The sequence below is a fragment of the Cheilinus undulatus genome, linkage group 10, assembly GCF_018320785.1.
Source record: "Cheilinus undulatus linkage group 10, ASM1832078v1, whole genome shotgun sequence".
Taxonomy (NCBI): domain Eukaryota; kingdom Metazoa; phylum Chordata; class Actinopteri; order Labriformes; family Labridae; genus Cheilinus; species Cheilinus undulatus.
Window position 1 is genome coordinate 27,501 of NC_054874.1, and position 21,567 is coordinate 49,067.

General features: G+C 42.2%; 2 protein-coding genes across 2 annotated transcripts in view; one reads left to right on the plus strand and one right to left on the minus strand.

Moving 5' to 3' along the window:
• polr1a (RNA polymerase I subunit A) overlaps nucleotides 1–597 on the minus strand; it is a gene marked incomplete at its 3' end in the record, with an annotated part of 28,093 nt that extends 27,496 nt beyond the window's left edge. The window contains exon 1 of the mRNA XM_041797392.1: nucleotides 410–597. Coding sequence (XP_041653326.1) covers nucleotides 410–486 — 77 coding nt within the window. The remainder of the gene's footprint in view (nucleotides 1–409) is intronic.
• A 133-nt stretch (nucleotides 598–730) lies between these two features.
• Nucleotides 731–18,995, plus strand: ptcd3 (pentatricopeptide repeat domain 3). Its single transcript, XM_041797674.1, has 23 exons — nucleotides 731–918; nucleotides 2,625–2,677; nucleotides 3,168–3,207; nucleotides 3,279–3,324; nucleotides 3,408–3,476; nucleotides 5,120–5,224; nucleotides 5,543–5,666; nucleotides 5,749–5,864; nucleotides 5,944–6,105; nucleotides 6,189–6,249; nucleotides 6,407–6,489; nucleotides 7,003–7,147; nucleotides 7,239–7,289; nucleotides 7,545–7,631; nucleotides 10,451–10,479; nucleotides 13,665–13,771; nucleotides 13,853–13,931; nucleotides 14,238–14,328; nucleotides 14,822–14,907; nucleotides 14,988–15,130; nucleotides 15,902–15,943; nucleotides 16,850–17,008; nucleotides 18,852–18,995. The coding sequence occupies exons 1-23, from the start codon at nucleotides 830–832 to the stop codon at nucleotides 18,895–18,897; spliced, it is 2,013 nt and encodes a 670-aa protein (XP_041653608.1). The 5' UTR covers nucleotides 731–829; the 3' UTR covers nucleotides 18,898–18,995.
• Nucleotides 18,996–21,567: the final 2,572 nt, after the last annotated feature.

A 21,567-nucleotide genomic window follows, 5' to 3' on the forward strand; every position in this document is an offset into this window, starting at 1 on the left:
GTAGGGCAGCTGTGGCAGAAACCTGACTGTGGTTAGGGTTAGGGTGGGCTAAGACATTTGTTAAGCACTGTATACACACACATGTGTATATATATATATATATATATTCACACGCACACACACACACGCATATATGTATATATATATATATATATATATATATATATATATACACACACACACACACACACACACACACACACACATATATATATATATATATATATATATATATATATATATATATATATATATATATATTTATATATATATAACCAGTCTAACATTATAGAATAAACCAGTCCGACATTAATAGAATTAAAACCCTCTCTCTCTACAGTAAACAGCCATCCTGTTGCTCTAGTCTGGTCCTCAGACCTGATCTGGATCTGGATCTTCCGTCTCTTACCGGATCTCCTCGGAGGAGTACATCCCGAACGACATCCCCTCCAGTCGGCGCCATGGCACCTCCTTACCGAACAGCATGGCTGACAGAAAAACGGACTATTGTAATGTTAAATTCTATAAATTCATGGTTTGAAGCTGAACCACATGTAACACCAGGACGGAGCTGCTCCAGGAACACACGTGGGACTGCTGAACCAGGATCCGGATCACAGGGGGGTCAGAGAAACCCATAAGAAGAAGGAAAAGCTAAACTATCGCCATATTCAACAAATATAAATACATTATGTTTTTTATTTGACCCTGGCTTCTTTAAGTTGTGAATAAATCTAAAAAATAGCCAATCAAAGAAACGTTTTAAACCCTACCCCCTCTTCTCAACACACATGGTTCCTCCCTCCCAGAATCCTCAGCGTGGTACAACATGGCGGCGCCCTGTAGGCACGTAGGCCGAATTCTCCTGAGAAAAGGAGGATTTTTACCCAGAAACTCTGCTCAGCTGAAGGTTAACAGGTAAGACTAGTGACGTAGATGTGATCTTTAACCAGAATACTAGTTAATCTCTAGTTAATCTCTAGTTAACGCGCTTATTCTAGTCTGTTTATCAGGACTGCAGAGGTAGCATCATTACACAGGAGGTCACAGCTACACACCGTTCACCTCAGACCCTCAGTGACCCTACCCCGACAGATGACATTACTGCACCCGGACTGGGACCGCTCTGCCCCCCTTACTGCAGCTTCCGGTCCAGGTAGAGACCTGGACCCAGGATCTGAATGTCCATGTAGTTAAAGGCTGGTCCAGGTAGAGACCTGGACCCAGGATCTGAATGTCCATGTAGTTAAAGGCTGGTCCAGGCAGAGACCTGGACCCAGGATCTGAATGTCCATGTAGTTAAAGGCTGGTCCAGGTAGAGACCTGGACCCAGGATCTGAATGTCCATGTAGTTAAAGGCTGGTCCAGGCAGAGACCTGGACCCAGGTACCTGGGACGGACTGTTGAGAGCATCAGTAAAACCTTAAATGGACCCTTGAACCCGGCAGCCAGTGTAAAAATGCTGAAACAGTGATGAGCTCTGGTTCTTGTCCTGGTTCATCCTGGTTCATCCTGGTAGCAGAGTCCTGCAGCCTGTCCAGGGTTTGTGTAAAAAGGTGAAGGAATGAAGATTTTGAAATCGTCTCTGTGCCTTTGAAGATAAAACAGATTTAGTCTTTGACATAGTTCTGAGGTTTTGTGGTCTGCTGCTGTCGAACAGCAGGAGTCAGTGTAAGTAATCCACCAAGAGTCCAGCAGGGGGCAGAATTCAGGGTCACCTTTGGATCCCAGTCCGGAGCTGGGACCAGCAGATGGAGGGGCTCTTAGGGTGTTTTCAGACAGACACGGATCTGGCTCTGGCTCTGGTTCTGGTTCCGTTCGGTAGACTCAGAACCTTGGTGCTTTCTGGTGAACCAGCCCGTGTTCACACCAGTTTAAGCAGAACCAAACTGGGAGGACAGGATGGACATGTATCACTTCCTCTTCCTCGTTCCACTCTGCAGCTTCACCTGGAGTTCTGTCAGATCACAACAAACATGTAGTCTCCCCAGCAGACCACTTTTACTTCATTTCCTGCTCGTCTTCACAACCTAGAATGTGACACGCCCACCGATGATGTCACAGTTCCCAAGAAAGAACCAACTGTTTTTGGTTCAAGCTGAGAACCAAATTTTCAGGTTCAGAACCAGCTTTTTCCCGGTTTGAACACACCGGCCGGTTTAAATTTAGGTTCAGGAACTGGAACCAGCACGGAGCCCAGCCGGTCTGAAAGGCCTGTTAGGGGTCTTTAAGGAGGATTCTGGGAATAAGGAGCTGAAAGTTCAGAGATATCAGAGGGAGCCAGACCCTGTGGTTCTTTGAAGGTTAGTAAAATAATCTTAAAATCAGTTCTGTGTTGTATGGCTGACCAGAGGAGGAGGAGAGGATCAGGGTGGCTGGGGAGCTTTGGTTTGTGTTTGGTCAAATCCCTGCAGCAGATTTCTGAATCTGTAGTGGAGCTTTATTTACCGACTGAGACTTAATAAAGATTTCTAGAAGTGAATGAGCTTTATTAGATCTGAGGAAGACGGAACACCATTACTCAGCTCAAAAATAACCATCGGACAGGAGAGGACCTCATTAAAGCACTCTCACATTCATTTAATCAGTGATCTGTGGTGATGATTTCATATTTTTATTTCCAGGACTTTTACCCAGACTTCACCTCTGCGACAGCCGGCTGCAGAAACTATTCCAGGTAATAATTTAGACTTTAGAGATGTAATACCAACGTTTCTGCCTTAAAGCTAAACATCTGACAGAAGAAAAGACTGAGAATCATGTCTGAATATTAAACAGATGATCATTCTGGGGATGTACGGTATTATTGACATCATAATGTTAATGACACTTCTGATTATTTCTGCTGATTTTACCACCTGTGTTTATCTGCTAAAGTCTGCCTGAATCAGCTGTTAACGTAGTCAGGGTGGTTTTATTCTGGACCCTCATCAGCTAAAGTCTTTGTCTTTATTCATCATCAGAGTCTGTTAGGAGGAGGTTTTAGGTCTGAACTCCATTTAAACATCAGCATCAGCTAAAATGAGTCTCTGATTTATCGGTACATCCCTAGATCATTCTGATATTTTCAGGAGAGTTCTGCTGCTGCTGTTAGATTGGACCACACTGATGTTAACGCTGATGTTTCAGAGCTGTTCTAATGTTCTAAACGTTCCCTCGTGTTCCAGAGTCTACAGAGACCATCGTCATCCCTCAGAGAAAGACCTGGTACGTGTCCCCTAATAACAGGAGTAAACCCAGACACCACTCTGGTCATTACTGTGATCTTTCATTAACAGGGGTAAGGAGGCGGTTCTGGAGGCGTTGGCAGCGACCGTCAGCAGGGTGAGAGCTCCGCCTCCTCTGTAGATGATGTTTGAAGGTTGATTCTTCAGCATGGATGTTTCAGCTGTTCTCTGTCCCTCCAGGATCCTACAGCGTATCCACACCAGTTCCAGGATGACCCCTACCTCTCTCCAAAGACCTCCACAGAGTCTGTGAGTCCAGAACCTCTAATGTTCTACCTCAGTGTTAACTCTAGACCAGCTGATCCACAGTCACAGCCTGGCCTTCAGTATCAGGATAGATCTGATTATTGATCACTAACTGATCAGCCGCAGTATTATTGATCACTAACTGATCAGCTGCAGTATTATTGATCACTAACTGATCAGCTGCAGTATTATTGATCACAGACATTTAATACAACAGAAAGAACGACTTCATAGAAATGTAGAAATGGATCCTGTTCTTCATGTGATCAGTGGTATCCCAGATTATCAGGATTAATTCTGACAGTGAATTAGAGATTAAAACCCTTCTGTCTTATTTAATCTGAGGGGTTTTCACTCAAATTTCAGGTTAAAGAATCAGGATTCCTGCAGATCCTGGAACAGTCTTGAATTTTTTTTTTTTTTTATTTAAGGCCATAAAAAGCCTTAAACTTTTTTTTTTTTCTGGGAGAATCTGATATTTTCACAGCCTCTCTGCCTGATTTATGTCTTTATCAAACTTAATAAGATTTAATCATTATTGTTGTGTTTATGTTTGTCCATGGAGGACAAGAAGGTAACTTAGTGCTGCTGTTACATTATTATTTTACGTTTACATTATTATGAAGCAAACATATTTTTCTCCTAACTTAATAGTTTTATTATTTTATAGAGTGAGTCGATAATTAATGGGTTAATGTGCTAATTACTTTAGTATAGAGTGTTATTACTAGGCACTATTGTGGAGCATTTACTAAGGTTATCACAGCTAACGAAAACTAACTAAATAACTAAAATGTGAAAATCACTTTAGATAACTGAAACTAAATAAAAACTAAGATTTCAAAATGAACATCAAACTAAATAAAACCTCCTTCTGTGATTAGAAAAGGAACTAGAACCAAATAAAAGGCTGAATGTCCTCAGGTCTAGTCTTTGACAGCAGCAGACTGACATGAACGCCCACGACTGGAGAGAGTAAAACCACTGATTTGATTGGAGAAGACGTCTCATGATGGTTGGTTTTGGTCTTAAGTTGAATAAAAACATCAAAATTACATAAATGAAATGAAAAGTGAAGAGCCCTTTTGGGTCTCTGCCCTGCATATCACCAAAAAAAAGCTCAAACAAACAGTAAATCTACTAAAAACAGAACTAAAACAAAGCATTTTTGGAAATTAAAACTAAACCAAACTAGCAACTGAGCAGGAAAAACAGATGAAATCTTAACTGAAGTGTCAAAGAAAAGGTAAAAACGAAATAAATAAAAACTAATGAAAAACCCCCAAACTCTTCTAACCTTGGCATCAGCAGGTTAATCCATAAAATACTGGCTCTCTCCATAATGTCGTAAAATTCATAAATGTTTGTTTCATAATGTAACCCCAGAAACAGACTTCATTATGAACCAGTCATGGTTTTTGGAGTTTTGTTCCATTTTCAGGTCTTACGGCCCACGTCACACTCTTCAGGACTATAAATGCCCTCCTACAGATATGCACAGGCCCTCCTGATAAAAAGTGTAATTTTCCTTTTTGATAAAAAAACTGTTTAGTGTCAGGATAGCACAGCTGAAGATCTGTTATGATGAATTTCATTGGTATCGGTTTGATAGGCTGTCTGACTGATGGATCTCTCTGTCTCTCTAGAAACTGTTCACTCTCTCTCTGGAGTCTGGGCGATCAGCGGCCAAATACTTCATCGACAGTAACCCTCGGTTCTTCTCTGAAGACTTCGCAGAGCCTCATGTACCCGTAAGAACATCCGCAGACATGCGCAGAGCAGACTGGATCCAGAAACTAGCTTTTATTTTCTAGATTCGGTTTTCAGCCATGATGTCAGGACGTCAGATTTACTGTGAGCTACCAGACTGCTGATAGAGCTGCAGTAGAACTAAAGATCAGCCTTAGAGGTTCATCTGTGCATCAGGTAGAGGAGCTTGTCCAGGACAGAGGTTCTGGACTTTAAAGTGGATCAGGGAGCTGGTTTCAGTGGGTCTAAGGTGTGTCTGTAAAAATGGGGGTCCCTGGTGGACCTGCATCCATAGCTTTTATGTGACCTCTGTGCTGCAGTGTCTGATGCCAGCGTCGGTGTCTCCGCTCCTGGATGAAGTGAGCGAGGAAGCTCTGAAGGAGAGGATCAGCCTGAGGAGAGTGAAAGCTGCCGTGGACATGTACGACCAGCTCCTGCAGGCTGGTGAGAACTCAGACTCACCAAGAACCACAGGGAGTTTCTCTGATCCTGTTTCAACATCAGCCTCTCTTCTGCTTTTCTTCAGGTGCTTCAGTGTCCATAGAAGCGACCCATGACCTTCTAGACCTGGTCTGTCTCTACTGTGACAGAGATCCTGCAGAGGAGCCAGAGCCAGAGCCAGAGCCAGAGCCAGAGGACATGGTGAGTCACACAAAGAGAGCTGAAGGTAGACCTTACCAGCATGGATGTGACCTTAGTTCTGCTTCTCGGTGTTCTTCAGGAGGGGGCTGAGGTTGTGAAGAGGACTAGGAGCAGAGCCCGCCGGGCGTCGGACCTCCTGACGTCAGAGTGGAAAGAGAACAACAACGCAGAGAGGATCTTCAACCTCCTCCCAGAGAGAGACACGCGCTGTTACTCTGCTCTGATCAGAGGCATGGTGAAGGTAGGAACCAGCTGATGCTCGCTGCATCATCAGGTAGTGACGGTGTCATGGTTAAGCTGGTACCTGTGTTTGTCTCTCCCCAGCATGGAGCCTATGCTAAGGCCTTCAGTTCGTACACAGACCTGCTGAACGACAGACTGACAGGTGAGAGGAGAGAGACAGGTGAGACAGGTTTAATCTGATGTCTCCACTAGAGGTCTCCAGAGGACAGTTTTAAGGGAACACCAGTCTCCATGAACTTCAGTGTAAATGTTAACATCCTTCTCACCTGATAAACCTGAGGTCCACCTTCTCTCTGCAGCTGATGTCCACATCTTCAACGCCCTGATCTCAGCAGCTCCAGAGGTCAGAGACAAATACAACGAGAAATGGGAGGTCATCACGGTAAGTCCCTTTAAACAAGTCAGTCCACGCTTCAGAGGGTTAGACCAGTTCTGAAGAGAGGAGAGAGAGATTTAATATTTCTGTTCTGGCCTGGCTGCTATTCTGCATGTCTTTCCCATGCTCTCTTGTCCCTGATTCTGGCTCTGTCCTCTGTCCTCCTCTATAAATAAAGGCACAGAAATCCCTTGAAGTATATCTTTAGAAAAATTGGTCACATTTGGTTCCCAACCTTTTGTCCTTTGAGCCCCTCTACCTGTATCTGAGGAAACCTTCTGTCTCTATTTTATCTGGTTGTGTTTGTTCTTCATGGATCAGTGTTGTTGGTCTCTTTTACGTCTGTTTAGGGTTTTTTGACTAATGAAAGTGCCATAATTCAGACTTTGATAGTTCAGTGTTTAATGTAGAGTTTTTTTTAAATCTCTGAAATGCAGTGATTTGGAGATAAAAGGTTAATATCATCAACTGTCCTGCTGTCTAACTGTTGTGACTCTAACATCGGCGTCCATGTTCTAGGAGCTTCTGAAGCAGATGAACCAGCAGAAGGTCCAGCCCACCCTGCTGACATTCAACAGTGTCCTCAAAGCTCTGAAACGCTGCGGCTCTTTGGCCAGAGCTCAGTCTCTGCACACGCTGAATGAGATGAAGGCTTTGAGGATCGGTAATCACGTTAAGGTCTACCTGTGTGTACCTGTCTGTGGAGGGTGATGGTCCTCTATTTACACCTCCTCTGTCTGTTTCTGTGTCCTCAGCCCCCAGCCTGGCCTCCTTTGACCACATCCTGGCCATCTTTTTCAAAGGAGGTACACGTTTAGATGTTTTATAATCTTAGATGAGTTCTTCTAAATGTTAGGTTTCATTTTACCAGGTTTGCTCAGATAAATCTTCTGGGTTAATTTAGACTCTGGACCTTTAACTGAAAACAGAATGAGGTGAATCGCCTTAGATGAACTCTGTTAAACTCTGCAGTTACACTCAGATACCTTCAGGAGGCGCTAGAGCACAGGAAACCTTAATATCTCCCAGTATTATTTTAACCGGTTTGGTTTTCTCTCCAGCTTCTCGCCAGGCCAACATTGAGCTTTTCCAGGAAGTGATGTCAGAGCTGGCAGGAAGCAGCTTCACCTGCCAGGACCCTGATGACGGTAGGTCATGGTTGAGATTATTTTATTCTGAGGATTATCAGACTGAGACGGATTATTGAAGCTGAAAGCGTTAGCTCCTGATCACGAGAGGCAGGAACAGTCTGAGATGTAGAGGAGCGCTATCAGGATGTTAGAGCAGCAGGTCACATGACTGAGATTACCATGGCGGTTCATCAACACCTTTACCTGAAGCTCCCTCCGTGTAGAACATCTCTGCTCACGACCAGTAGATCCTCTATTCTCTACGCATCACTCATCAGACCAGATTTAACCAGATTATAAATCAGACCAGATTTAACCAGATTATAAATCAGACCAGATTTAACCAGATTATAAATCAGACCAGATTTAACCAGATTATAAATCAGACCAGATTTAACCAGATTATAAATCAGACCAGATTTAACCAGATTATAAATCAGACCAGTGTTTAATCAGATTATAATCAGACCAGTGTTTAATCAGATTATAATCAGAGCAGTGTTTAATCAGATTATAAATCAGACCAGTGTTTAATCAGATTATAATCAGACCAGATTTGACCAGATTATAAATCAGACCAGTGTTTAATCAGATTATAATCAGACCAGTGTTTAATCAGATTATAATCAGACCAGTGTTTAATCAGATTATAAATCAGACCAGTGTTTAATCAGATTATAATCAGACCAGATTTAACCAGATTATAAATCAGACCAGTGTTTAATCAGATTATAATCAGAGCAGTGTTTAATCAGATTATAATCAGACCAGATTTAACCAGATTATAAATCAGACCAGTGTTTAATCAGATTATAATCAGAGCAGTGTTTAATCAGATTATAATCAGACCAGATTTAACCAGATTATAATCAGACCAGATTTAACCAGATTATAAATCAGACCAGATTTAACCAGATTATAAATCAGACCAGATTTAACCAGATTATAAATCAGACCAGTGTTTAATCAGATTATAATCAGACCAGTGTTTAATCAGATTATAATTGGAGCAGTGTTTAATCAGATTATAAATCAGACCAGTGTTTAATCAGATTATAATCAGACCAGATTTAACCAGATTATAAATCAGACCAGTGTTTAATCAGATTATAATCAGAGCAGTGTTTAATCAGATTATAATCAGACCAGATTTAACCAGATTATAAATCAGACCAGTGTTTAATCAGATTATAATCAGAGCAGTGTTTAATCAGATTATAATCAGACCAGATTTAACCAGATTATAATCAGACCAGATTTAACCAGATTATAAATCAGACCAGATTTAACCAGATTATAAATCAGACCAGATTTAACCAGATTATAAATCAGACCAGTGTTTAATCAGATTATAATCAGACCAGTGTTTAATCAGATTATAATTGGAGCAGTGTTTAATCAGATTATAAATCAGACCAGTGTTTAATCAGATTATAATCAGACCAGATTTAACCAGATTATAAATCAGACCAGATTTAACCAGATTATAAATCAGACCAGTGTTTAATCAGATTATAATCAGACCAGTGTTTAATCAGATTATAATCAGACCAGATTTAACCAGATTATAAATCAGACCAGTGTTTAATCAGATTATAATCAGAGCAGTGTTTAATCAGATTATAATCAGACCAGATTTAACCAGATTATAATCAGACCAGATTTAACCAGATTATAAATCAGACCAGATTTAACCAGATTATAAATCAGACCAGATTTAACCAGATTATAAATCAGACCAGTGTTTAATCAGATTATAATCAGACCAGTGTTTAATCAGATTATAATTGGAGCAGTGTTTAATCAGATTATAAATCAGACCAGTGTTTAATCAGATTATAATCAGACCAGATTTAACCAGATTATAAATCAGACCAGATTTAACCAGATTATAAATCAGACCAGTGTTTAATCAGATTATAATCAGACCAGTGTTTAATCAGATTATAATTGGAGCAGTGTTTAATCAGATTATAAATCAGACCAGTGTTTAATCAGATTATAATCAGACCAGATTTAACCAGATTATAAATCAGACCAGATTTAACCAGATTATAAATCAGACCAGATTTAACCAGATTATAAATCAGACCAGATTTAACCAGATTATAAATCAGACCAGTGTTTAATCAGATTATAATCACACCAGTGTTTAATCAGATTATAATCAGAGCAGTGTTTAATCAGATTATAAATCAGACCAGTGTTTAATCAGATTATAATCAGACCAGATTTGACCAGATTATAAATCAGACCAGTGTTTAATCAGATTATAATCAGACCAGTGTTTAATCAGATTATAATCAGACCAGTGTTTAATCAGATTATAAATCAGACCAGTGTTTAATCAGATTATAATCAGACCAGATTTAACCAGATTATAAATCAGACCAGTGTTTAATCAGATTATAATCAGAGCAGTGTTTAATCAGATTATAATCAGACCAGATTTAACCAGATTATAAATCAGACCAGATTTAACCAGATTATAAATCAGACCAGTGTTTAATCAGATTATAATCAGACCAGATTTAACCAGATTATAAATCAGACCAGAATTAACCAGATTATAAATCAGACCAGATTTAACCAGATTATAAATCAGACCAGTGTTTAATCAGATTATAATCAGACCAGTGTTTAATCAGATTATAATCAGACCAGTGTTTAATCAGATTATAATCAGACCAGTGTTTAATCAGATTATAATCAGACCAGTGTTTAATCAGATTATAATCAGACCAGTGTTTAATCAGATTATAATCAGAGCAGTGTTTAATCAGATTATAAATCAGATTTAATCTGTGGATCCTAACCCTGTCTCTTTCTCCTAACAGCGTTTTTCTTCATGAACTCCATGAGAATAGTGAGTATTTTTATTTCTTTGTTTTTGATTTGCTGAACTTTGACCCCTCAGATATTCATTTTTAGTTTCATTTGATGTTAATCTGAAAAATCCAGACTGTTTCCTGGTTGTAGTGATGAAGCTCTGATCCATTAGCGTCCAGCTAGCAGACTCAGATCCTGGTCCGGCTGGTGTTCTCTGGTGTTCTCTGGTGTTCTCTGATGTTCTCTGATGTTCTCTGATGTTCTCTGATGTTCTCTGGTTTCTCTGATGTTCTCTGATGTTCTCTGATGTTCTCTGGTTTCTCTGGTTTCTCTGATGTTCTCTGGTGTTCTCTGGTTTCTCTGATGTTCTCTGATGTTCTCTGATGTTCTCTGGTTTCTCTGATGTTCTCTGATGTTCTCTGATGTTCTCTGGTTTCTCTGATGTTCTCTGATGTTCTCTGATGTTCTCTGATGTTCTCTGGTTTTCTCTGATGTTCTCTGATGTTCTCTGATGTTCTCTGATGTTCTCTGGTTTCTCTGATGTTCTCTGATGTTCTCTGATGTTCTCTGGTTTCTCTGATGTTCTCTGATGTTCTCTGATGTTCTCTGGTGTTCTCTGGTTTCTCTGATGTTCTCTGGTGTTCTCTGGTTTCTCTGATGTTCTCTGATGTTCTCTGATGTTCTCTGAAGTTCTCTGGTGTTCTCTGGTGTTCTCTGAAGTTCTCTGGTGTTCTCTGGTGTTCTCTGAAGTTCTCTGGTGTTCTCTGAAGTTCTCTGGTGTTCTCTGAAGTTCTCTGATGTTCTCTGGTGTTCTCTGAAGTTCTCTGGTGTTCTCTGGTGTTCTCTGAAGTTCTCTGGTGTTCTCTGGTGTTCTCTGGTGTTCTCTGAAGTTCTCTGGTGTTCTCTGAAGTTCTCTGGTGTTCTCTGATGTTCTCTGATGTTCTCTGGTGTTCTCTGGTGTTCTCTGGTTTCTCTGATGTTCTCTGGTTTTTCTGATGTTCTCTGGTGTTCTCTGGTTTCTCTGATGTTCTCTGGTTTCTCTGATGTTCTCTGGTGTTCTCTGGTTTCTCTGATGTTCTCTGGTGTTCTCTGGTTTCTCTGATGTTCTCTGGTTTCTCTGATGTTCTCTGATGTTCTCTGATGTTCTCTGATGTTCTCTGATGTTCTCTGGTGTTCTCTGGTTTCTCTGATGTTCTCTGGTGTTCTCTGGTTTCTCTGATGTTCTCTGGTTTCTCTGGTGTTCTCTGATGTTCTCTGATGTTCTCTGGTGTTCTCTGGTGTTCTCTGATGTTCTCTGGTGTTCTCTGATGTTCTCTGGTGTTCTCTGATGTTCTCTGGTGTTCTCTGGTTTCTCTGATGTTCTCTGATGTTCTCTGATGTTCTCTGGTTTCTCTGACGTTCTCTGACGTTCTCTGGTTTCTCTGATGTTCTCTGGTGTTCTCTGGTTTCTCTGATGTTCTCTGGTTTCTCTGGTGTTCTCTGATGTTCTCTGATGTTCTCTGATGTTCTCTGATGTTCTCTGGTGTTCTCTGATGTTATGTGTTGTTATCTGTTTTCTCTGATGTTCTCGGGTGTTCGCGGGGTTCTCTGATGGTCTCTGGTTTCTCTGGTGTTCTCTGATGTTCTCTGATGTTCTCTGATGTTCTCTGATGTTCTCTGGTGTTCTCTGATGTTCTCTGGTGTTCTCTGGTTTCTCTGATGTTCTCTGATGTTCTCTGATGTTCTCTGGTTTCTCTGACATTCTCTGACGTTCTCTGGTTTCTCTGATGTTCTCTGGTTTCTCTGATGTTCTCTGGTTTCTCTGATGTTCTCTGATGTTCTCTGGTGTTCTCTGGTTTCTCTGATGTTCTCTGGTTTCTCTGATGTTCTCTGGTGTTCTCTGGTTTCTCTGATGTTCTCTGGTTTCTCTGGTGTTCTCTGGTTTCTCTGATGTTCTCTGGTTTTTCTGATGTTCTCTGGTGTTCTCTGGTTTCTCTGATGTTCTCTGGTTTCTCTGATGTTCTCTGGTGTTCTCTGGTTTCTCTGATGTTCTCTGGTGTTCTCTGGTTTCTCTGATGTTCTCTGGTTTCTCTGATGTTCTCTGATGTTCTCTGATGTTCTCTGATGTTCTCTGGTGTTCTCTGGTTTCTCTGATGTTCTCTGGTGTTCTCTGGTTTCTCTGATGTTCTCTGGTTTCTCTGGTGTTCTCTGATGTTCTCTGATGTTCTCTGATGTTCTCTGATGTTCTCTGGTGTTCTCTGATGTTCTCTGGTGTTCTCTGGTTTCTCTGATGTTCTCTGGTGTTCTCTGGTTTCTCTGATGTTCTCTGGTTTCTCTGGTGTTCTCTGATGTTCTCTGATGTTCTCTGATGTTCTCTGATGTTCTCTGATGTTCTCTGGTGTTCTCTGATGTTCTCTGGTGTTCTCTGATGTTCTCTGGTGTTCTCTGGTTTCTCTGATGTTCTCTGATGTTCTCTGATGTTCTCTGGTTTCTCTGACGTTCTCTGACGTTCTCTGGTTTCTCTGATGTTCTCTGGTTTCTCTGATGTTCTCTGGTTTCTCTGGTGTTCTCTCATGTTCTCTGATGTTCTCTGATGTTCTCTGATGTTCTCTGGTGTTCTCTGATGTTCTCTGGTGTTCTCTGGTTTCTCTGATGTTCTCTGGTGTTCTCTGGTTTCTCTGATGTTCTCTGGTTTCTCTGGTGTTCTCTGATGTTCTCTGATGTTCTCTGATGTTCTCTGATGTTCTCTGGTGTTCTCTGATGTTCTCTGGTGTTCTCTGGTTTCTCTGATGTTCTCTGATGTTCTCTGATGTTCTCTGGTTTCTCTGACGTTCTCTGACGTTCTCTGGTTTCTCTGATGTTCTCTGGTTTCTCTGATGTTCTCTGGTTTCTCTGATGTTCTCTGATGTTCTCTGATGTTCTCTGGTTTCTCTGATGTTCTCTAGTTTCTCTGATGTTCTCTGGTTTCTCTGATGTTCTCTGGTTTCTCTGATGTTCTCTGATGTTCTCTGATGTTCTCTGGTTTCTCTGATGTTCTCTGATGTTCTCTGATGTTCTCTGGTTTCTCTGATGTTCTCTAGTTTCTCTGATGTTCTCTGGTTTCTCTGATGTTCTCTGATGTTCTCTGATGTTCTCTGGTTTCTCTGATGTTCTCTAGTTTCTCTGATGTTCTCTGATCTCTCCATCATAATGACTGAATAAGCGTTCTGCAGGTCTAACCTGGTCTCCTCTCCTCTCTGGCAGTGCTTGGATATCAAAGATATGGAGCTGGCCTATAAGGTCCAGAGTCTGTTAGAAGTGGGGGACAACTGGAGGTTTCTGGCTAACCCCTTCAGTCAGACGCTTTACTAGTAAGTGGATCTGCTGCTGGGGTTAAATGAGGATGAGTTCTGGATTGTTCTGGTAACTGAAGCTCTCTCTCTCCTCTGCAGCGGCCGCTTCTTCAGCCTGCTGTGTATGATGGAGCACATCGACGTGGTGATGAAGTGGTACAGACGCCTGGTCCCCTCGGTCAGTAGATCAGGAGGTCCAACCCTTAACCTGCAGCACACATGAGCTCACCACAGGACACCTTCAGATTATACCAGATACAACACTACGTTAAACTGGTATTAAACTGGTGTTAAACTGGTGTATCTAAGTCGTCTACCATGGCAGACTGTGTTGGATCAGAGGTCAGAGGATTGTGGACCCCTCAGTCTGGGGTAAAACCGTAGATCCTCAGTACTGACGGGTCCTTAAACTCTTCCTCTGTCTGGCTGATTCTCTAAAAAGCCAATATTTAAATGAAGAACTGAAGTTTTTTTCTGTTTCCAGCTGTATTACCCAAGCATTCAGGGACTGAGGGACCTGCTGCAGGCTCTGGACACCGACAGCCGTCTGGATCTCCTGCCCTCTATCTGGAAAGGTGATGTAACAGGAGACCAATGCTGCTATTTTACAGGCAACAGGAAGGCTAGGATTTTAACATTTTCTCTGAAATTTTGGATAATTTTTGGTGGTTTTGTAAAGGAACATGTCATGTTAAGTCAGAACTCTTGGTGCAGATTTAGTCGATGCTCGGTCTGAACTGGTCTTGGAGGTCCATCATCTAAATACCACTGTACCAGTGCTCTCCATGAAGGCTGAGACCTCTGGGTCAGACCCCCACTAACTCTCCTCTGGTTCATCCTGGAGGGAGCTCTGTGCTCCCATTGGTCAGTGCCACAGACATGACAGAACCAATCATAGGAGACATAGAGGTCTAATGTGTTCCTGTCAGAAGGTCCTGGGACGTCCCAGACCTCTATAGATCTCTACAGAGGTTCTCTGTGGTGGAGCATACAGCGGCCTGTAGACCTGATCCCTGCCTGTGATGGTGTTAAAGCTGAGGTGTGACTCTGTACTCCTCTGTCCTGCAGACATCCGCTCTCTGGGCCATGATAACAAGTCTGAGCTGGTGGAGGAGCTGCTGGCCCTGATGGCCAGAGACCACCACAGTCCTGAGGTCAGTAAAGAGAGGAGTGGAGTCTTCATCGTCTCCTCATGGTCAGCAGTGATGAAGAGTCCATGTCTCTATGTCTGCAGGTCCAGGACTCGTTTGCAGCGTGTGCTCTGGATGTTAAAGGAGTGTTTGAAAATAGAGGGAGGTCCGGCCTGGAGTGGACCCCCTCCTCCCTCTCACACGTCACCTCTCTGCTGCTGAGAGCCAACAGGACTCAACAGGCCTGGTAAGGGGGACAGGACTGGACCAGAGCTCTGTTCTCACAGGACTAGGACTACCTGTGGACCTGTTGTTATTATAATAACTGTGCAGGATGTCTGAGTTTTTAATCCCATGTGAATCCTCCATGTCTGTCATTGTGGAGTAAAGATTCCAGGGTAAACTCCTGCCTTTATTTCAGCTCACAGAGGTGCACAGTCAGGAATGGGCCAGTACAGGGATTTTCTATCAGGTAATTCCAGCTAATGTTGGCTTTATTTTACTTGATTTATTCATTAAAACTGAACTTTTCAGGCCAACATCTCTCTGAAAAGGCCCTTCTGCTCTGCCTCCTACAGCTCCTCTTCACTGATATCTGATCTTATATCAGGATTATTTCTCTGTCAGTTTGGGTAAACGTTGTCCAACGTTCAGCGGTTCGGCTGCAAACAGCCGATCTATCAGTGAATCATAATGATCCAGAGCACAGAAGAAGATCAGCTTTAACTGCAGAAAACTTCAAACAGATGATGAGAGGAGACGTCTCACTGCCTCAGACATTACCAGCAGGGTCGATGAAGAGATGTTCTCCTTCATAAATGTCTGTAAAGTTGAATACATGATAAACTTCACTTAACCAGCGTAAAAGCACCAAACACTGATGTCAGGAGGTGATTCAGAAATGATCAGAGGTCTACAGGTCCTTCTAGTCCCTGTGAAAATGCTTCAGATGCTTTTAAAGTCTGACTCCTCCAATGCTCACACGTGTCCGACCTCTCCTCTCTGTTTGTCTCTGCAGGGAGATGCTGCAGCTCTTCAAGTCCAACAACAGAGTCCCAGCGTGAGTCTCACCAGACCAGGACTAACAGAGTCCATGAATGGAGAGGCAGAGACGTTAATCTGAGAATGTGATAAACACTGAACCAGTGATACTCAGCATGTGGCTCTTTAATGTCTTAATCTGAAATATTATTCCTCAGAAAACCTTAAAAAGTCAAACTTTGACCTCAGAAATTATCCAGTGCAGGTCACATTAATCAGTTTGTGTCACACACTAGTACATACAGTTGGCTTTAATAGTCCACCTTTATTTTTTTTCTGTATATTTCCATTGCCCTTTTGTGCAATTTTTCCACTTTTATCCCATATTTGCCCATGTTATCAGTCGTTAGCCTTTTTTATCCTGCTTTTTGCTATTTGTGATTTTTTTCTCTCTTTCTTTACCATTTTCTTGCCACATTCTGCCCATTTAAGCTGCTTTTTGCTGTTAAATGCCTCTCTTTTCCCCATTTTTGCCACTCTTTGCTGCTTTTTGCCAATTTTTCCTACCTCTTTGCCTGTTTAAGTCACTTTTACACTCATTTTTTCTATTTTTTTTGCTGTTTTTTGACTATTTTTGCCACCTTTAACTTGTTTTCAATGCCACTTTAACCCTTTTTTGCCACTTTTCACCACTTAGATTGTGGGTTAAGCAGGGTTGAGTTACTCTGCACTAAACAGACTCCAGCTCTGCTCATTAAAGACTGTCAGTGTCACAGAGCTCTTATTAGTGAGCAGTTTATCACTAGAGAGAGCACGTCACCTCTAGCTGAATCTCTTTAAGAGGACTCTCTCTGGAGGATCTCCTCTATCCTGTTATTAGAAGGTAGTAAAGTTAGCCTTTCACACTAACAGGTCTGTAGTCCTCAGACAGGATCAGTCTGACAGAGGAAGCCTGTTATTGATCTCTAACTGTGTTTTTCTCCAGCGAGGGTCTGTTCGAGGAGTTCCTGTCCCTGTGTCACAGCGAGGGTTCCTCTCAGAGAGCTGTGGAGCTGGTTCAGCTGTCTGCAGCCTTCTGTCTGTCTGTGACTCCAGATCTGGCTAGGAGAACCCTGGCTGAGTTTGAGCTGACGGAGGAACAGAGGTGAGGAGACGAGGAGCACTCATCAGTGATTCTGGAATAAAAACCTGAGACAGGTCTGTAGTACACCTCTGTGTGTGTGAATGAATGGATCGGTTCAGACTGATGGACACGGTTCAGATCAGCCTCAGAATGAGGAGTGAGTTAACTAGAGGAGAGCTCTGAAGGTTAACACCCATGTTTGATTTTTCTGAAACACATCCAGCCAGTGTTTATTTGGGTTTTTGTTCTATGTAAAAATCCGGCTTTAACACTGACTCATCAAACTCTAACATCTTTTATCCTTTAACATTCTGGACAATTAAAAAAGGAGAAATACATGAAAACAGATAAATGAACAAATACAGATTTATAATAATAATGATAGAATATTTCATCATAAATAAACAGGCTGTGATTATAACCCTCTGTCTCTGACTTTAGTCTTCCTGTTGACCAGTTTAGGTCTAAATCTTCACATTTGAGCTCACTGTTTAAATCCTCCATCAGTGATAAAATGCGCGTAGGTGCTGCCCTCTGCAGGCTGAAACGTCTACTACAGCTGAATTATTTCCTCTTCTGCTCTGTGAGGGTTTGTAGCGCCATCTGTGGCCTCCACAGAGAACAACAGTTACTGCCCACTTTATCCATGACAGTCACTTCAGCTCAAATTCACCTCCACCAATCACAGACGGTCCTGTGGGATTGTGGGTAATGTAGTCCTGTTGGCTGAGAGTGTCGTTCAAATTCAAATTCAAAAACTTTATTTGTCCACGGGGGGCAATTAAAGGCACATAGAGCAGCAAGTAAACAACAATATAGAAAATCAGTCAACAACTGAACATAGACAATAAGGCTAATGTTTGAAGTGCTAAAATACTAAATATAGAAAGTAGCACTACTACCAAATAAAAACAATAAAATAAGGGGAAGAAAAAAAGGAAGAGACAGAGAGAGAGAGAGAGAGAGAGAGGGAGAGAGAGAGAGGGGGAGGGAGGGAGAGAGAGAGGGAGGGAGAGAGAGAGAGAGAGAGAGAGAGAGGGAGAGGGAGAGGGAGAGAGAGAGGGGAGAGAGAGGGAGAGGGGAGAGAGAGGGGAGAGAGAGAGAGAGAGAGGGAGAGGGGAGAGAGAGAGAGAGAGAGGGAGAAAGGGAGAGAGAGAGAGGGGAGAGAGAGAGAGAGAGAGAGAGAGAGAGAGAGAGAGAGAGAAAATAGTAATTGCTGAAGTATTAAAATACAAAAAATTTTCTGAGTACTGGAGATCAGCATCATGGGTGCAAATCGGCATTCACACTCCTTTATTTCACCGTTCAAACTTTAACCCAGCGCTGTAGATCTGCTATTAATGTGATTATATTTACACCGTGATCCTGATAAAAGCATCAGTCTGCCTGCCTGAGAGTTTAGAAGTCTGAATTTATCAGCTAAAATAAGAAATAAAGTAAATTTTTTACAGCGCTGCTTTCTAAATAACTGAATATTTAAAAAATCAAAGTTTGAGTCAGGAGTTCCTCAGTTGTAAACATAAAGGTCTTTCTGCAGACATTTCTGTCATCCTCTACCCAACGACTGACTAAAATAATCTCAGAGGTGATGAGATGATGGGATTACACAGCCTGGACCTGGTTCTGGTTAGATTAACTCTACAGAACCGAAACGTTCTTTTGTTGAACATCAGCTGTTAAATTTATCTCTGCGACACTGAGGGATTGTGGGTAATGTAGTGCTGTTGACCTAAACCATGTTTATGTTCAAATGAGGTGATTCTGTGATAGAAGGCCTCCTCCAGGCCCGTCTGTCCTGGTTTCTCCCTCAGGTTTTTCCCGCTTAGTCTGTAATGGTTCTGACATTCCTGTTTTTCTGTTCCAGAGCCGTTCTGTCTGAGCTGGAGTCTGCAGGCGAGTCTTCAGAGTGACGGAGGAGCAACCCGGCAGAACGGATCTATTCATGAGAATATAAGAGCTCTGTGTGTGTTATTGTCATGTTAGTCTCACTAATAAACCTGGACCTGGTCTAATGCTGTCTTCTGTGAGTCAGCCAGAGGGGGGCGCTGTTCTCTTCACAGAATCACACTGATAGGCCAAGTTTAAAGGCTCTTCCACCCATTTATCCATCAGCAGTTACCAGATCTTTCATGGAAACGGCTTTTATTAGAAACACCATAGAAGAAGAAGAAGAGCGTCTTAAACCAGTAATGATGAGATGTGCTGTTTGAACCATGAAGCTGGCTTCTCTGCAGACATGACCTTTCACCTTTCCTCAGCTCTGATCTCCAGCTTCCTGCAGCTGCTGATGATCTACTTCCTGTTATTGTTTCGGCGTTAGTGGGTCTCCCATCCTTCTAAACCTCCAAACAGCTGCAGAGAAACCTGCGTACCATACAGCTAAGAAAAGCCTGTCCCAGTTTACTGCCCAGTCTGTTCTACTGGCCTGCTGATGCACGGTTTGACTAACAGGCAGGACTTTATCTGTTCACTGGTGAATGAATTTTAGGGTTTAAATAAAAAAACACCACAAGATAAAAACATGCTGCTTTCTTCAACCAGGATACAGGCCGTCCTACAGAGAGAAGAAACCAGAACAATCTGAGTTAAACGATTGTAGATCTAACAACCTCAGGTCTGCAGTCACTCCTGTTTAAACCTAAACCTCCTCCTACACCAGCAGGTTCCCTCCACACCTGAATCAATCTGGATAACCCGGCATTAGACGTTCTATTTATGCTGGATACCCATGCAGTCTGACTCTTAGACCGGAAATAAGAGGGGCTCTCCAGATTCCCTAAAAACACCAAATATTTGTTTAAATTCCACTGTTGCCACTTTACACCAGTTTTGCCAAATTTTCCCACATTTTTGCCATTTTAAACTCTTTCCACCACTTTTCGACCAAATTTTCTCACAAAACCACATTTTACTGTCTGATATGCCCATTTTTGCCAGTTTGGCCAACTTCTGTAAATACCTGCCTATTGTTTCTTTCTCAGCACTATATTTCCATTTTTTTATCGATTTTTTTTTGTTGTCCCATTTCACCAGATTTCCACCCGTTTTGGCCAATTTAAAGCCTTTTGCTGACACGTTTAATCCCCTTTCACCACTATTTATGCCCATTTTCCCCTTTTTTAGTTTTTATTTTTTGACACTTCTAACTCATTTCTGCTACTTTTAAGATCCAGTTTCACCACCTTTTCCACCATTTTTTGCCATTGTTGCCACTTTTTTTTTTCAATTTTTAACCCATTTTAATTCTTTTTTTACAAAATAGATTTACATTTTTAAGAAGGCTTTATTCTACACAAATGATTGAAAAAAAGAGATTTGTTTCATTGATAAGAGTCGTTATTTTTTTTTAGGTTAAATATAGAATATGGATATCACAGCTTAACTTTAAAATGGACCAGGATTTTGCTGACCTCCATGGACCCCCAGTTTGGCTGGGTTCCAGAAAGATCTCCTTTATCCCCCTAATGGACGGCCTTGTCTCCACATGACTATTCTCGAATGTTCATGGCTGTTCGACCACCTTCAGGTACAGCGGGGGTACCCGGGCTCTGGCACCTTTATTTTGGGGGTCCCTGGTCTCTGGCACCTTTATTTTGGGGTCCCTGATCTCTGGCACCTTTATTTTGGGGGTCCCTGGTCTCTGGCACCTTTATTTTGGGGGTCCCTGGTCTCTGGCACCTTTATTTTGGGGGTCCCTGGTCTCTGGCACCTTTATTTTGGGGGTCCCTGGTCTCTGGCACCTTTATTTTGGGGTCCCTGGTCTCTGGCACCTTTATTTTGGGGGTCCCTGGTCTCTGGCACCTTTATTTTGGGGTCCCTGGTCTCTGGCACCTTTATTTTGGGGTCCCTGGTCTCTGGCACCTTTATTTTGGGGGTCCCCAGGCTCTGACTGCCTTAGTAGCTGCCTATAACTGATGAAGTCTTTATCTATCACAGTAGAGAGCTGCTGGTTTTCCTGTAAACCAGTTTAAATAATGGTCTTATTCTCCTTTTAAATGTAAATCTGTGGTCCCGTTCCTCTGGGTTCCTGTGGTCTATAGTTCTATGGTCTCTAGTAAATCCTCCTCTCGTGTTTCAGCTATTTCCCTTTAAGGCTGAGTTTGTCTTTAAACTGGGAGCTTTCCACAGACGGAGCAGAGTGAGGACAAGCCTGCACAGGTGAGAGCGTTCCTGCTCCTCCACCAATCAGCAGTCGAGCTGCTGGCACGGCCAAATAAGGACAAGTGGGCCAAAGAGAGCCGGGCTGGTGGGGGAGGTGGGCGTGGCCTGCAGAGAGAACGCATTGTTCTGTTGAGGGCCTGAGGGCAATCGCTGACAGAGACGGAAGTGTCACCTTTCAGACTTCAGACTCTGTAAATATTAGTAAACCTGAGCACACCTGAGAGGGAGGAGGCTCTTTAAACCGATCAATAATCATTCTAGATCTGATAGACGTCTATAAGAGCTTTCCCTCTGAGAAAAATCTGCACTAATATAAATATAAACCCTGCAGCTCCACTGAAGCCTGAGACCTGATCTAACAATGGGAGCCCTGATCTGCCAAAGACGTCACTCGTGCTAAAAACCAAGCGTGGAGGTGG

Coding starts and splice junctions, on each gene's coding strand:
- ptcd3 (XM_041797674.1), top strand. CDS start 830: ATGGCGGCGCCCTGTAGGCACGTAGGCCGAATTCTCCTGAGAAAAGGA. Junction 7,632..10,450: donor CTGCCAGGACCCTGATGACG/GTAGGTCATGGT, acceptor TTCTCCTAACAG/CGTTTTTCTTCATGAACTCC. Junction 10,480..13,664: donor TCATGAACTCCATGAGAATA/GTGAGTATTTTT, acceptor CCTCTCTGGCAG/TGCTTGGATATCAAAGATAT.